Source organism: Letharia columbiana, assembly GCF_014066305.1.
Source record: "Letharia columbiana isolate WasteWater2 chromosome Unknown Sc0000004_s0, whole genome shotgun sequence".
Lineage (NCBI taxonomy): Eukaryota > Fungi > Ascomycota > Lecanoromycetes > Lecanorales > Parmeliaceae > Letharia > Letharia columbiana.
The window spans coordinates 706036-720199 of NW_023501040.1; the positions used below are offsets into that span (position 1 = coordinate 706036).

At 50.5% G+C, this 14164-nt stretch overlaps 2 protein-coding genes across 2 annotated transcripts; both read right to left on the reverse strand.

Annotated features, from left to right (window-relative positions):
* Positions 1-1395: 1395 nt before the first annotated feature.
* Positions 1396-8632, reverse strand: HO173_002187 (uncharacterized protein; the record flags this gene model as incomplete). Its single annotated transcript, XM_037304121.1, has 8 exons — positions 1396-2177; positions 2227-2302; positions 2366-2410; positions 6205-6218; positions 6745-7159; positions 7206-7592; positions 7643-7827; positions 7879-8632. The coding sequence occupies 8 exons, from the start codon at positions 8630-8632 to the stop codon at positions 1396-1398; spliced, it is 2658 nt and encodes an 885-aa protein (XP_037168916.1).
* A 1937-nt stretch (positions 8633-10569) lies between these two features.
* On the reverse strand, positions 10570-14116 carry HO173_002188 (uncharacterized protein; the record flags this gene model as incomplete). The annotated part of the gene is made up of 3 exons (XM_037304122.1): positions 10570-13006; positions 13057-13840; positions 13972-14116. 3 exons carry the CDS (start codon positions 14114-14116, stop codon positions 10570-10572), a joined length of 3366 nt encoding a protein of 1121 aa, XP_037168917.1.
* Between the last annotated feature and the right edge of the window lie 48 nt (positions 14117-14164).

Below are 14164 nucleotides of genomic sequence, written 5' to 3' on the forward strand. Positions count from 1 at the left end.
GGCAAGCCGTATGTTTACGGCCGATATGGTATGCTTTGTGGAGTCACGGACTATGGAGGAGACCGCAAAAACAAAATTGCCATGGGATCGAGGAAGGTATTCAACGAGAACAAGGCGCGGCCAAGGCTAAGTCATTAGGCTAAGTCTCTCAGAATGTACGACCGCTTCGTCCGAGAAAAGTCCACCTGGCAAAGATGCCCACATAGAGCTGTACTTGGTCCACCAGCCACGAGAGTAAATCCTTCCGGCAGTGATATCAAGAGCATACATAGCAATGCAAAACACGTCATATCCAATTCTCCCGCAGTAAACTCAAGAAACAAACATTGATTCGAGTGTGAAGGGCTAGATCCATTAAGAAAGCTCCTAGTCCTGGTGACGAATAGATCTAACGTTCCTTGCCATTCAGACCATCCAGGGAATCTGTGCCTTTGAAGGACGCATGTTTAGAGCAGGCGGCCGCCTATCATTGTCCGTGAGATGCCAGTCCATGAGATGTTGCAATGCAAAGAAATTCGACCAGGCATTCGTCCGTTGAGCTAGGTCCAAACCCTTCCAGTAGTCCAAAGCATGGTCGAGTGGCCTCGACTCAATCCCACACCCCTGGAACAACGGGGTAGTGGCCAGACACGAAGGTCGTTGTCCGTCATGAGGAAAGAGCATTATCACTTGAGAAATCATTGAGCAGCTTTTCCTAGCTCCGGCAAGACGCGACTGAAAAGAGAAAGGTGCAAGCAAAAAGTCTGCTGTATATGGTATCCGGGCCATTAGGTAAGGGTATAGCGCGCGAGTCATGAAAGCAGGGCGAGATCAGACATCCTCCCAATAGTGGCGGCCGTGAACCTGGCCTACCAACAGTCTTCAAAGAACTTCCAGCCTCTCCAAACGCATTCGGCCTCCTTGTAAGTCGAGTTTGGTCCGTGCATGATCGCTAGTCATGAAATCTTGACCTGAGAAAAATTACATATCCGGCATGAACAAAGGACATTGCGCATATACAAACTGTGGGATCCGACGTTTCGAGTAAACCGGCCTCGGACCGGAAGGAATTTCTGTGACTGGACCGCAAGATGTCAATGGCCATGTCATAGCTGAAATGATTGGAGTCTCAATCACGGAGACAGCCAGGTAGATCCGGAGGATGTTGTCAAATAGATAGAGCTGCAGGATATACTCTCTAGCGATCCGTTTGGTGATGGACCGGAGATCTGGATACCAAATAAGAGATGAGATTCCTAGAAGCCAGAAAGGACACTCCCATCGTGGCAGTCACCAAAGGGTTTCGGCTGTCCAAGTGCTAAGGTAGTTCAGTGGTAACAACGCCGTAGGTTTTTCCCTGAAGATGACAACAAAAGATACGGCCAGATCTGGCTAGACTAGGAAGATCATGTCATTCTATCTTCGAGAACGACGTTCCTCCCGGATGGGCTCGGTCCTGTAGCCATCTCTCATTTGAGGGGAATCACGCGGGTCGTATCCACGTGGCACAACTCCGGAAGGAGTAAAAGACCCACCTCTACCAGACTGAAGGGGTGGTATTGTGGAAACGTAATCATAGGCTCTAGGATCATCGACAGCTCCATGCATTGACACATCCCCAGGCGAGCTCACGCCGTAGGAAGGATAGCTAGGTATGGTTCTGGGATCCGGGCGTGTATCTAATCTGGGGTCTCTAGGGTCCATCCTGGGATCTCTAGGATCCATCCTGAGGTCTCTCGGATCCAATCTTGGGTCTCGCGGATCCAACCTAGGATCCCTGGGATCCATCCTGGTGTCCCTAGGATCTGCTCTGGAGTACGCCCTGGGTTCTTCTCTGGGGTCCCTGTATCCTCCTGTACCTGGGTATGTGGTTGCTTGCCTGTACGAAGGGCCCGGATTGGTATACTCATCTCCGTAGGTATAATTTGAATCATTGGTGCTAGGCCTGATAGAAGCAAGATGTCCTGGGGTTAAGTACCCTGAGGTTGCTGGATAGCTTGGGCCTGGTTGATAGCTCGATCCTGACGGATACACAGATCCTGGATATGCGGCAGATCCAGCCCCAGTCGAGTATGCAGGCTGTGGAGGGGGCACCGCATATGTGGGTTGGGATGGAAACCGTTCGGGATACGGGGGTTCTTCTGCACCTGTTCTCATTTCCTGGCGCCGACTGGTTTCGGATTCTCCGTAGGATATATCTAAACGCGCTTTAATTAGGTAGCTTGTGAGACCAGCTGAGAATCTCACCTTGGCCTCTTTTTCTCATTTCACGATTCTCCGCGGCGTACAAGTTGGAAAGTTCGATTAGATCATCTAACATCTTCTGTTGATGGCCAAGATGTGTCAGCAAATGATCGGAGCAGCAGCTGGAAGAGGTCAAACTGACTGATGTGAATGGTCGGACAGCAGTGATAACATAACCGTTATTCCCCTAAACGGAAGTCAGTGAGAGAGCCTCGTCACTAGCAAGCACATCGTCAAACATTGTAGGTTGAGGGCCTCGAGTAAGCCTCGGGTCCAAGGTATTTGCAAATCTCTCGCTGCAAGACTTCGCGATGGATGCCCTCGCCACTAACGAAAAACTCATTCAAGGCATCTTGCCTTTGCTTGGATGGTCTTGGTCTTTCTCTTTGGGGGGGCAGGGACAGGTTCCTCCCGGCCTCCTCTGTCTCCTCTTCGGCGATCACGGTCGTCTCGTGTGTCACGATCGCGACGGGACATAGCCGGGCTCCAGGAGATATTTGGTGTGAAGTAAGTCTGGCCTGGCTCACAGCAGAGAATGCGATGGAATAAAGAAAAGAGATACAGGAAAAATGATTCCGAAAGTTGGCAAGGCTATTTCTGTTGGGCAGCGAGATCCAGCGGCCAGATGGATTTTCCAGATTATTCGCGTTCCTTGGGAGAGACTCCACCAGCTGGCTCCTTTTCACAGTGATAGATGAAGGGAAAGATGTCCTAGTCCGAGATGGAAAGTGTTTTGATAGAGGAATGCAAATGCAAAATGATGAAGGTTGGAAAGTGGTCAATGTCGAAAAGCGACGAGGTGGCAATAGCGGGGTTGAGGGTTTTTAGCGCGTACAGTAAGCTACGAGGGTCCGAGCGTATTCAATTTTCAGGCACCAATGCCGCCCACTAATATGCCTCCGTCTCCCTCTTACTTCGGTGCATCAAAAATGTCGTCCCCCATCCTTCAACTGCTCCCCTAGGTCAGCTAGGTAGGACAAGATCTCGTCCCTGCCTCTCTGCTGCCTCTCTGTTTCCTTCAGGCCTGCGCGTATGGCTGTTAGGCTACGTCCTCCTTCTCCATGCGCTCCGTGGCTGCCTTGCCATCCGTCAACCGTGGGATGGGGCGGCAGCTTGACGATTGCTTTGCCGCAAGAAAGCGAGGAAAGGGGCGACGACACGGCCTGGCAAGGGGTGGGAGCGGGCTAGAGATTTAATTAGTCAATGCCAATTGATCGATTCACAAAACTTAGGACTACTCACGCACCGAGGGATCGATCGCTGTGGACGACCAATCGGGCCCTATTCGTGCGGCTGGCGCTATCCTTCATCGAGAGCCTCCCAATCAGGAGGTGATGGAGGCCTTGAACGTGGCGAGTGGTCCGGTGGTCTTGCACTTTTGCAGTGGCAGGAAACTGTCGACATGTCAAGGGGTGGGGTTCAAAGAGAGATAAGCGTTGGGAAGTGAGAAGAGAGAAGTGAGATGTGCGATGTCTAAGTGGGAGAAGAGCTGAGGTAGATAGGAGAAGCAGGTACTGCAGAAAACAGTGGCCCTTTAAATCTGGATGCACTGCACAAGGTAGCTGTCTATGTGACTGGACTGCACTGTATTCTACATACGAGTAGTGCATGCACCAAGAGTATGTACACAAAAGTGTCAGAGACTTTCACCCAAAAGGCCATTTTACGTTGTACTGTGGCCCCATCATAGTCGGGTGTTTCATTGGGTCTCTTCTCCACTTTTCCGGCATCTCAAGCACTCGCAATTGCTCAATCTGAGTCCCAGTTATTCTCCCTGGCTCGCTTATCACGGAGAAAGCGGTACATGACCTCTCTACGCCCCATGAATGAGAAGTACCATGTGGGCTGTTTGTGGTCGCTTCGACAACCGCGCACAAAGTCGCTCTCTCTAAGAGTGCCATGCTGTCAGTAGTCCGCGTCTGCATCTCCTGTCACGGGCTTCGTTCTGTCCATGCAATCGAGACACAAGCCATCAAAATATGATCGCGTTGTGGCCTGAGCAACCTCCACACCTTGCTTGTAGTCACTGCGGCAAGAGGGACAAGCGTCTTTTTTGGCCTCAAAGGGAAATCTTTGAGCCGCTCAAGAATGGTCGTCATGTGGGATTTCTGATATATACGCTCGAGCGGCCAGACCTCGATTGTATAGAGTGCTTTCTCGTAGCAAAAGAGAGTCATCTCTTTCCACTTGCAGCGTGCCTCGAGCAGTCTTTTATTTGGACGGAAAAGCTCGTTGTGAAGCACTGTTCGAAGCCGTCCTTTCGCGGCGTTGAGCTGTTTTTATACGCTACGTTAACACTAGACAACAAATTCGGGTCCCACTTTGACTTACGGATTACACGGCTTTCAACCCGCAGATCGCGGTGGATTGTGGGATTGTGTTCGGTAATATGGCCAACGGAATTGTAGCTCAAGAAGTGCGTCGCTCTCACAAAGCCTTCCGCATGATCAAAAATCCAGCATGGATAGAGCAAAGAACGTGGGTCCAGGAGATCAGTATTGTGCCTGCCTTTGATGGTCCAATTTTTGTAGTACTGATCGATGTTTTGCTTCTGATACCAGTCCGCGAACCAGGGTTTCAGCATGCTGAGATTTAAGTGATACTTATCGCAAGCTGTTACAAGACGCCACATTTCTTCCAACGGTACATCGTAAACCAAGTCAGTGTCGTGTAGGATCCGGAACCAAATAGCCATACTTGCGACACTGTCCTCTTCGAGCGTGACCAAATCCGTCTGAGCTTCTCTCCAGTGAGAAGGGCGAAACATTGCCGCGAAGGTTGACGAATTTTTGGTCAAGACCTCCCGACAAACTCGAAATTGTAGGTTTCGCGTGACAGGCCTGTTGCCATTGCCATCTCTGATCTGGTCGTCATACTCAATCACTTCGACAGTCACATCTCCGTCTTTATCGATGACCATTACGCCGGCGTTCATCGCGGGACACCCTCGAGCTTTCCCCGCCGCAAGTCTGATCATCTGTTGACGGAGCTCTTCATCGCCGAGCGACTTCTTGTTGAAATTGCTCTTCGTGAGACCGCCGATCTTGACAACTTCGATCTCCTTGTTCAGACTTGCCAATGCAAATGTCTTTGCGTTTTCGATGCCCGGCGCATTGTCGCCATTCGACTTGGAGTCGAATTCTGGTTCTTTGATCTCGACACACTTGGCCTCTAGACTCCATTGAGATTGAGCAGTGGACTTATCCTGGATAATCGTGGGGGGCGATTCCACGATAAGCTTGACTTTGCAGGTGCCTTCAGTCTTCTTGTTCCATTGAAGAACCGTGATGCCGTCGTCGAATTCGACACCGTATAATTTGTTTGGTCACCAGTTGGTGACTCGAGTCGTACCCATGACTCGCTACCTGCAGTCTTGGTGAAAAGATCGCCGCGAGGCTTTGAGAGCAGTGCTGATTTGATTAGGCTGGATCGAAGCCGGTTGAGAGGCTGATGTCGAGGCCATTGCGAGATCTGTTCGTGATGTCGATAAGATGAAGGTTTTGAAAAGAGAAGGAGAATAAGGCAAGAGTGAGATCGGAATATGTTCGAGTTATGGGTAAAGTGCAGTGCTGGAACCCAGACCTGAACAGAGGATGAATGGTAGGTAGGAGAAGGATAAAGGAGAAGGGCAGTGCTGGGACCCGATCTTTCTAGTAGACTTGTTCCATGTATCAAGAAGGTAGAGCGCAGTGCTGGAATCAAGAGATCGTATTTGAAAAGGGTCTTCGTCAATTTGTTGTATGAGGAAGAGAATGTAAAGAGATGAAGTCTTGTCTAATGACTCGGGTACTAGTACAAACCACGCTAGTGAATGTCTTCACACAGTAGGTTAGATGGAGCCGAGCACAGTGAGTGAATCCGAGACACGACTTCACTTCGATCAATGCCTTTTGCGTGAAGAGTGAACATAGGATTAATCTCAAAAGAGAGGTCGTTGCATGAGATCCAGAATCTCTTTCGTTTTGGTCCAGAGATACTCACTATGGCTTTGATATCTGCAAGTATCTATTCTCAGCCTCTTGAGCATCGATCGGTTAATAATTGAACTCAAGTCTCTATTTCACAGCTAATCAGATCATTGTAATGGCCCTTCATTACTCCACAAGATGTGTCAAACAAAGAAGCAAGCTTCATTCGAAGCCACAGCACCAAGGTCACGTCTAAGGTGTCCCAGGCCTTGAAACCATCAGCCATGATCCTGACCCTTCCATGTCTCTCAAGACGTCCTTGGCCCGCTCTACGCAAACTTCAGAGTTAGTGTAATTCTCTTTGGGTAATACACCAAGACACGATACACTTTTGAAGAGCAGAATCTCCTTTCACTGCCTTCTCTTTGGGTAATAGACCGAGAACCGAAACACATTTGCAGAGCAGAAGTATTCTTTCACTGCCGAAACATGGCATTTCTCCTCAGTAACAAGATAATCCTGGAGGAATGAAGGTGCTCTCTGCTCCCGAAATCTGGAGTGCGACCCCGATTTTCCATCAAACAGACAGGATTTACACCGGAAATGTACGTACCGATTGTATCCTCGTCTACCCCAATCACACCGCGCAAGAAACCCTCCACCCCACCCCACTGTCTTTCCACCATCATTACTACGGCCCTCATAACCTCTTCTCTGGCACCCACCATCCTGCTAATACCATTGCTATCAGATCCTTTGAAGACTGGATGTCTCAACAACCGACCGACAGCTTCGGCCTTCCAAGCTGGCCCCAATCCTTGCTCGCTCAAATGGTACTCTTCGGCCACTACCTCAGCGGAGCAGCCCGCCAGTAACAGAATAATCATGATAAGGACACCGGTGCGATCTTTGCCCGCCGTGCAATTGATGAGGATGGGCGTGGGAGAGGCGCTGCTAAGATGACGAAGGATTGCTTTGATGGCCGGTCCAGAGTGGAGAAGGGTAGAACGATAGGCCTTCTCAAATCCCTACGGAAGTCAGTTCCCGTGGTTCCATCCGAGAGGAAGATCTTGCCTCGGTGCCTTTGCTGGCATAGTCCTTGAATCGTACTGCCAGAGCTTCTGGAGCAAAGTCCTCGTCGCGGAAAACAGGAACCAAGATCCGCTCTGGTCCATCGGACGATCTTAACCAGCATTCGTACTGACCGTCTTCTCTCTTCGACCGGCCGACTTCTAAGAAGCTCCGCAGATCGAATATCTTCTTGATGCCCAATTTCTGAATCTGTAATTGACCTTCTTCAGTCAAATCATCTAAATATCCACTCCGATACACCAACTTGCGGCGTACAGAAACACCGCATGAGACAGGATAGCCGCCAATGTCACGGAAATTCTTGACAGCTTCGACGTTGACGAAAGACGGGTGTGGCCAGTCGCGTATAGCGTCAAGGGAAGGAGTCATCTACATCAATGCCATCAGTCATCCTATCATACTTCGGGTTGGCCACATACCCTGTTCGAATGCCTCAAGTATTCCGTCACCGGTAGCCTCTCTAGGCTTGGAACATCCTTGTATCCGCTTAACCAAGGTAACCACATCTTACCATCACACCCACTCCCGCGTTCTAATCTCCTCTCAAGCGTACTGGTCACGGCGAAGGCTAACATCCCCAATTCTCTGAGTGGCTTATGGTTGTCTGTCACTCACAATCAGCATCGAAAAGAATATCATTGTCTGAGAGGCTCACTCTGTCTCGTCCCCAAGTCTACCTCCGCCAAGCCCTCCAGACCCACCATCCGCCATGTATCAATCAGCGTACCAATCTCCACTCCGTACCCAACTGGAAAGTGCAGCTTCACCAGCAACGATCGGCGTGCTGCGAATTCCCCCGCCAGCGGCTGCCGAAATCCTGCGAGTTGGGGAAAGTGGATATTCAGCAGCGGCCTCGCCACAAGCTCATTCACGCGGCCGCCTTCGTGTGGGCGGTATTCGCCATTGGGTTGTTTGAAAGGCCGGTCGAAGCAGCCCCTAACCATCTGGATAGTCTCATCCATAATTAAAGGTCCTAGGATACCTAGCAAGTGTGCTGGACTTGGATCCGCCGTGTCTCCATCCAGGAATGCCACGATATCGCCATCTGTGACTTGCAAAGCGCGCCACATGGCATCGCCTTTTCCCTGTGAAGGGCCTAGCTCTGAGGCGATTTCCGCTCGCTGGAGGACAGAGGCGCCATGAGCGGCTGCCACAGCACCTGTGTTGTCGGCGGATTTGTTGTCGATGGCGATGATAGAAGAGACGATGCCCGCCAATTTCAAGGGGTTGATTGTCTCTAGGATAATGCCCGCGATGGTGTCTGCAACCTCGCGGGCAGGAATTACAACAACGATCTTCAGGTTACTGGCCGCGACAGCAGATGCGAGAAGAGGCACAGAAAAGTCTGTGTGGTGATATCGACAGGACTCGAGCCAATCTTGGAGGTCGGGGTCACCGTACGAACCCATGGTTGCGATATATCGCTGGCACTGGAAGAAGAAAAGGTCTAGCAAGCGAAGTAAGGATGCCAGCCTGGATACTCTTCAGGATGGAAAAGAGCAGACACACTTATGATAGTGCGCAGAGGCATGAAGTCATGTTGTCGACTTGCACAGAGGAAGAGAATATATGAAAGGAAATTGGCTGTTGGGCTTCAACGCGGAAACGCTAGAATGAGGACCTTTATATGAAATGGGCTTGGAAGTACATGTGGATTACCGTCATCACTATTCGAAGCAATATTGAATAGCTGCGTTACTCGACATGGAGGTTTTCCCAGAAGGGGAGATTTTGCCAAGTCTATACGGCGATGAGCGATCTCAGAGGCTGAACTCAAATGTCTTTCGTGCAGGTCAGCGAGGCGGAGATTCGCAAATGATATTACTTGCCAAATTGTGATCCATTCTTTTTTGGGGGGAGTGGGACCAATGCAAGACAATCGGAAGTACCTGCATGACGATCCAGGCGTGGACCAATGGCTTTGCAGCTCATATCGGTGAACGGCTAATCACAACGCCAGTAACCGTTGAAAGCCACGCGGTGAGGTATAAATGCTCAAATGATGTTGTCTTATAAAGAAATTGCTTGTCCCCGGCCCTGGGAGTCTGATCTGCAAATTTGAAAGCGAATACGTTGCCTCCCGCCCACCCAGAATGCAGACATACCATGCAGGGTAGTCTTCAATCGTTGTCTGAATAGTATGCAAAGCTGCCCGTTCCGCCAATTTGCGCCGGAAGTAGATGCACCGAGCCGTTGCGACATGGCGGGTGAAAGCAGAGCTATGCATGCTCGATGGCGGTGGACTGCATGAAGAAACAGATTGTGGTCTGGCAGATGACGAGCCGAAATCATGCCCGTGTCCATCATTCTGAACATTGTCCGACCGGCCACTGCCGATGCCGTCCGCGGCCATGTTTCCCGTGACCATCTGAAGTGCGAGGCCTCGAAGAGAGCAAAAAAAGCGAGCATCGCCGGACTGCCGCCTAGGCCTGATTGATGCCCGCTTCCTCTTCTCGGACGACTTCACTAATTCAGTTCAGGGCACGCCAGAAAAGCACACAACCGAGCTGAATGGTCTCGACGGCAGGGCATTAGGTCATAAAGCTGCGCGCCGCCACCAGCAAATGATCGTTAGCATCCGATGTTCGAATGCAAAAGTCGCGGTGACCGAAGCAGGCGAAACCGAAGTACTTGCAGCAGGGGGTGTCAGAACGAGCGACAATCTTGAGTGCTGCTCTCTTTCAGACTTTGTAGGGATGAACCCGAAGATAGGCCGTTTAAACATCAAAATAGGTAGTTCAATCCGGGTATGGGACATGGAATATAGGTCTCCCAGAGCTGAAATTACCATATTCTTGGGGATCATTCTGTCACAGTCCGCATGAACAATATCCACCTAGAATTCTTGTGCATTGGTCAAGATTTCCTTTACGAATTAGCCTCCGAACCTGTAAACCAATAAGAACAACTGTCTCGTTTATGTGGACGTATGGTAATGTGGTAGAAACTCCCTTCACTGTGGTTACCGTACGTGTAGGGTACAACCTCCACTTCAGCTGCCGTGTGCGGTGCGCTTCGGATAGCCCTAGCCTGAGCGTTTTGCTTCGAAAGAGGAGTTCGAACCAGGGGCTCGACGTGCTGTACAGTTTACAGTCACGGCCTTCTTCCAGGGCAAGCACGGCAGGCGCGAAGCAGTAGCAGCTTCGAGCCATCATGAGCCCTCCAACAATAAAGATCGAGCATCCCAGTCGGTCTCTCCGCGTATCAAGATCCTCCACGCACTTCCACCTCTCGGGTCTAGTGTCGTGAGAACTGCGACTAGTTTATTTACAGAATAGATAGACAGATGCTTTTGGAGAGAGATACGCATGCAATCTACCAACATCACCTCCCGCCCTTCGGCCCCCTAAAACGCCTCCTCTACATACCGCTCCCCCAGCATCTCCCCCACACGCCCGCCGAGAATTTTCTCAAACGTGCTTTTAACCTCCTCGGCGGCAATCTTATTCGTGCAAACAAAGGCCATGCCCTCTTGCTTGAGCAACTTATTCCTCAAGTACTGCGGAGAGCGTCGGAGAACATCATATACACGAAGTTTCATCGGGTTGCTAAGTACAATGTCCAGCATGTCGATGAGGTTGAGCGACATAGCTTCGTTCAAAACATCGACCATTAACTTCAGGTCTGACTGCTTGAAACCAAGGAACAAGGAAATCCCTGATCCTTGGCTTGGGAGAGGGCGCCCCGTCGCGAGAGCGTTGCGGATTATGCCCATGCGCCATTGTAGGAGACAGCGTACAGGGCCAAAGCCAGCACCAGTTGCGACGACGATGAAGGGTCTCAGATGATTCTTGCGTAGTATGCTGCCCGATGGAGAGTCGACAATGCGGTACCTGAGCGACGCTGGTATAGCGGAGTCTTTCATGAAGGTGTCACTGAAACGCCCCCCAGAAAGGACTTTGACCATGATATCGACCCCGCGTCCAGTGGATATACTCACTCGATTGTAGCTCGAAGAGTAGTGTCGAGACGAAGCGATAGAGTAGGTCCTAGTATGTAGCAGTGGCATGTTTTGACACAATTCGCATTTCTGACCATCACTCATGTGGACTATGCTGCTCTGGAGGCGCTCCAGGACCTGGTGGACCGATAGTCTGCTCAAGAGTGCTCTGGGCAGGCCTCTCTGAGATGCTAATTCTACTCCCTCAAGACATTCGACATCCGAGAATGGGAGTTCAAGGTCGACGTACTCCGTCAGAAACGATAGATAGGTCGGGTTTTTCCAATCCAAGCCCAAATCCACATGGTCAGAACTTTTGACGCACAGCGACCGAAGCGCTTGGTTGACCTTTGATGGTGTATTTGATGGAAGGATCTGTATACAGCTCATCTCTTCAAAATGGTGGTTGTCGAAGTTAAATGTCACAAGCATCGATCCTTCGTGCGTCCCTGGTCTTGCGCCAACGAGCGAAAGCGAGCCAAGTGTCGAAAGCAGTCGGTCCTGGTAATCCTCGTACTTTCGACCGAGCTCTACCATTGGGGTCACCCTCACGAATACGGCGGCTTGCTTGTAATCGGTTGGCGATCTTATTACGGCTGTTGAAAGGCTTTCGATGCTTTGATCAACAATGCTGGGCTGTAGCTTGTTCAACCAGAATTTCAAAGCGGAAAATGGGAGCGGGTCCACGGCCATATCCGCCTGGAACACACCAGCAGCCAATGGATAACCTCCAACTTGCATCAAATGGTCGTTGACCTTTATTGCCGCCCCGTTGTAGGTAGTAGAGTAACGACTGTCACCATTACCAAAAACAGCGAATTTGAAACCCTGAACGCGATCCATGAGTCGCCACGATAACATATTTTCGCAGAGTTTGGAAAGACTAAGTCCATTCGACGGAATCTCGCCTTGGCCAGAGCTACTGACGACTAACAAGAGGATGTTTCCCGCGGTGAGATCAGAGGCCTGCAAGCTATTCAAGGGCTCGGAACGAGAGCATAAATGTAGACCGGAGGAATCTTTGATGAGAATGTTCAACCATTGGTGAAGCTTGTTGGCAAGCCTTTCTGCGATTATTCCAGCACTGCAGAAGAAAACTGAAATAAACCGATTGCTATTTGTCGGTGACTGTACTTCATGGGTCCGTCGTAACAGCTGCAGGTTATTTCGGAGAAGAAGACTCTCGCTATGCTCAGTCGTGGGCCCTGTTTCTATCTCGTTCTTAGACTCGTTTACTTCCTTCTGGGTACGATGGCACAGTTGCAGCCTATTCTGTCTAAGAAAACTCTCGGTTTGCTGATTCATGGTCCCTGTGTCTGTCCTCTTTTCTGCCGCAATTGCCGTCGGTTCTTTAACGACGGCCATGGGTTTCAATATCTGGGCGCCAGCAGGACCTTTCTGCTTCTCCCTTCTCCAGACCTTGATCGGGTCTTGCCCGTGTTTGCAAATCATAGGCTTCGGCTGGTAATTGGGAGCGCCGCCCCGATGCCAAAGAGGAATGATGGAACCTTGTGGTGGGGCCAGCCAGTAAGGATCCGCCGGTAGTCTGTACCCATTTCTCTCTCTGAAGTCATCATCGTATCGACACCACTTCATTGAGGCAGTGAGAGTATCAGTGATGTTGACTTTTGCTTGAACGAAAGACCAATGAACTGCGTAGTTCAACTCCGCTTGGGCTCGTGACAGCATTGAAAGCTTTTCATACTCTGGAAGGTCCTCGAAGACCTCGAAATCGCCATGCAGCTTATCGCGAGTAAGCCCAAGGGCATCGATGATATCCGGGAGGACATTGTAACGGAACGAATCGGCCAAGTCACGAACCCCTATTTCGGCATCCATGAACCTTGTATTGTGAGCTATCAAGAGGACAAAAAGATAGACGAGTGTACACACCAGCCAATGAAAGGTGCTGCAGTGTACTGAACTCCGCCAATATCAAAACCCAGTCTCGTTAGTGCTGGAAAAGCAACCCATTTCAGGTCCAGCCTTTCAAACTCGGTAGTGTACTTAGGATGTCGAATACTGACCAATTTTCGAAGATATGTAGGAAGCTCGATCATGGCTGGACTGTCGCCCTCTGCCATTGCAACAAGCGGTAAAAGATCCCACCGGCCCCGTGGCTCAGGAGGCTGCCACCCGAGATCGATCATTGCATTTGTTATTTCAACACTCGCTGGGTCCCCCAAGACTGTACCGTCCTTGGGGTCGTATCCAGCGAATTGGAGGACTTGATGGTTCCAGATCATTGGTCCTCTAGCGTTGACGTTGCGTGGTGGAAATACGAACACTGTGGGCTGGACATTGCCTCCATTGAAGGCATCGGAAACTCCTTTGACCAACTCGGTAACCATTTCTGCACTCGAGGTGACCCTTCGCAGGTCGCAAAGCTTAAGCTCCTCGCAATGGGATCGCATGATGCACTTCCTTGCATTTCTCCAAGCTCGACGAATACCAAATTCGAGCTCTTGGTGCGTCTGTGTCCAAGTTCCACCAAGGTTGGCGCACGAATGATCTTCTTGTACGACACCTTTGACTGAACCAGCTTTGATCTCTCCCTGCACCTGGTCCCAGCGACTCTGGAATGCGTCTTCGCTGTCATAGAAACCTTCCCCACGGAGGACTCGTAGGAAATCTACTGCTTCTTGCTCGACTACCTGAAGCGAACGGTTTTCGCCCACTATTAAAGATATAGAAATTAGTACCTCATGGGATCACGAAGGGGCAGAAGAAAGGATTTGTCACAACATCGTGTCTTACGACCCAAATTCTGGCACTCATAAGGGGAGCAGGCCTCCGATATATACGTACCTCTTGGCTCATCTGTGTGGGTCATTCGACCTGATTGGCAAAAATCCCTTGTGCAGCCTGTCGATGCCAGTATTGTGTGCTTGTTACGGATCCGCTGAAGTTCAGGGTTCAGCACCGGGCACGAAGGATACTGCGGTGGAGACATCTTGAATGGTCGCCGATTTCAACACGGGGCAGGCATCTGAAGGAGTGA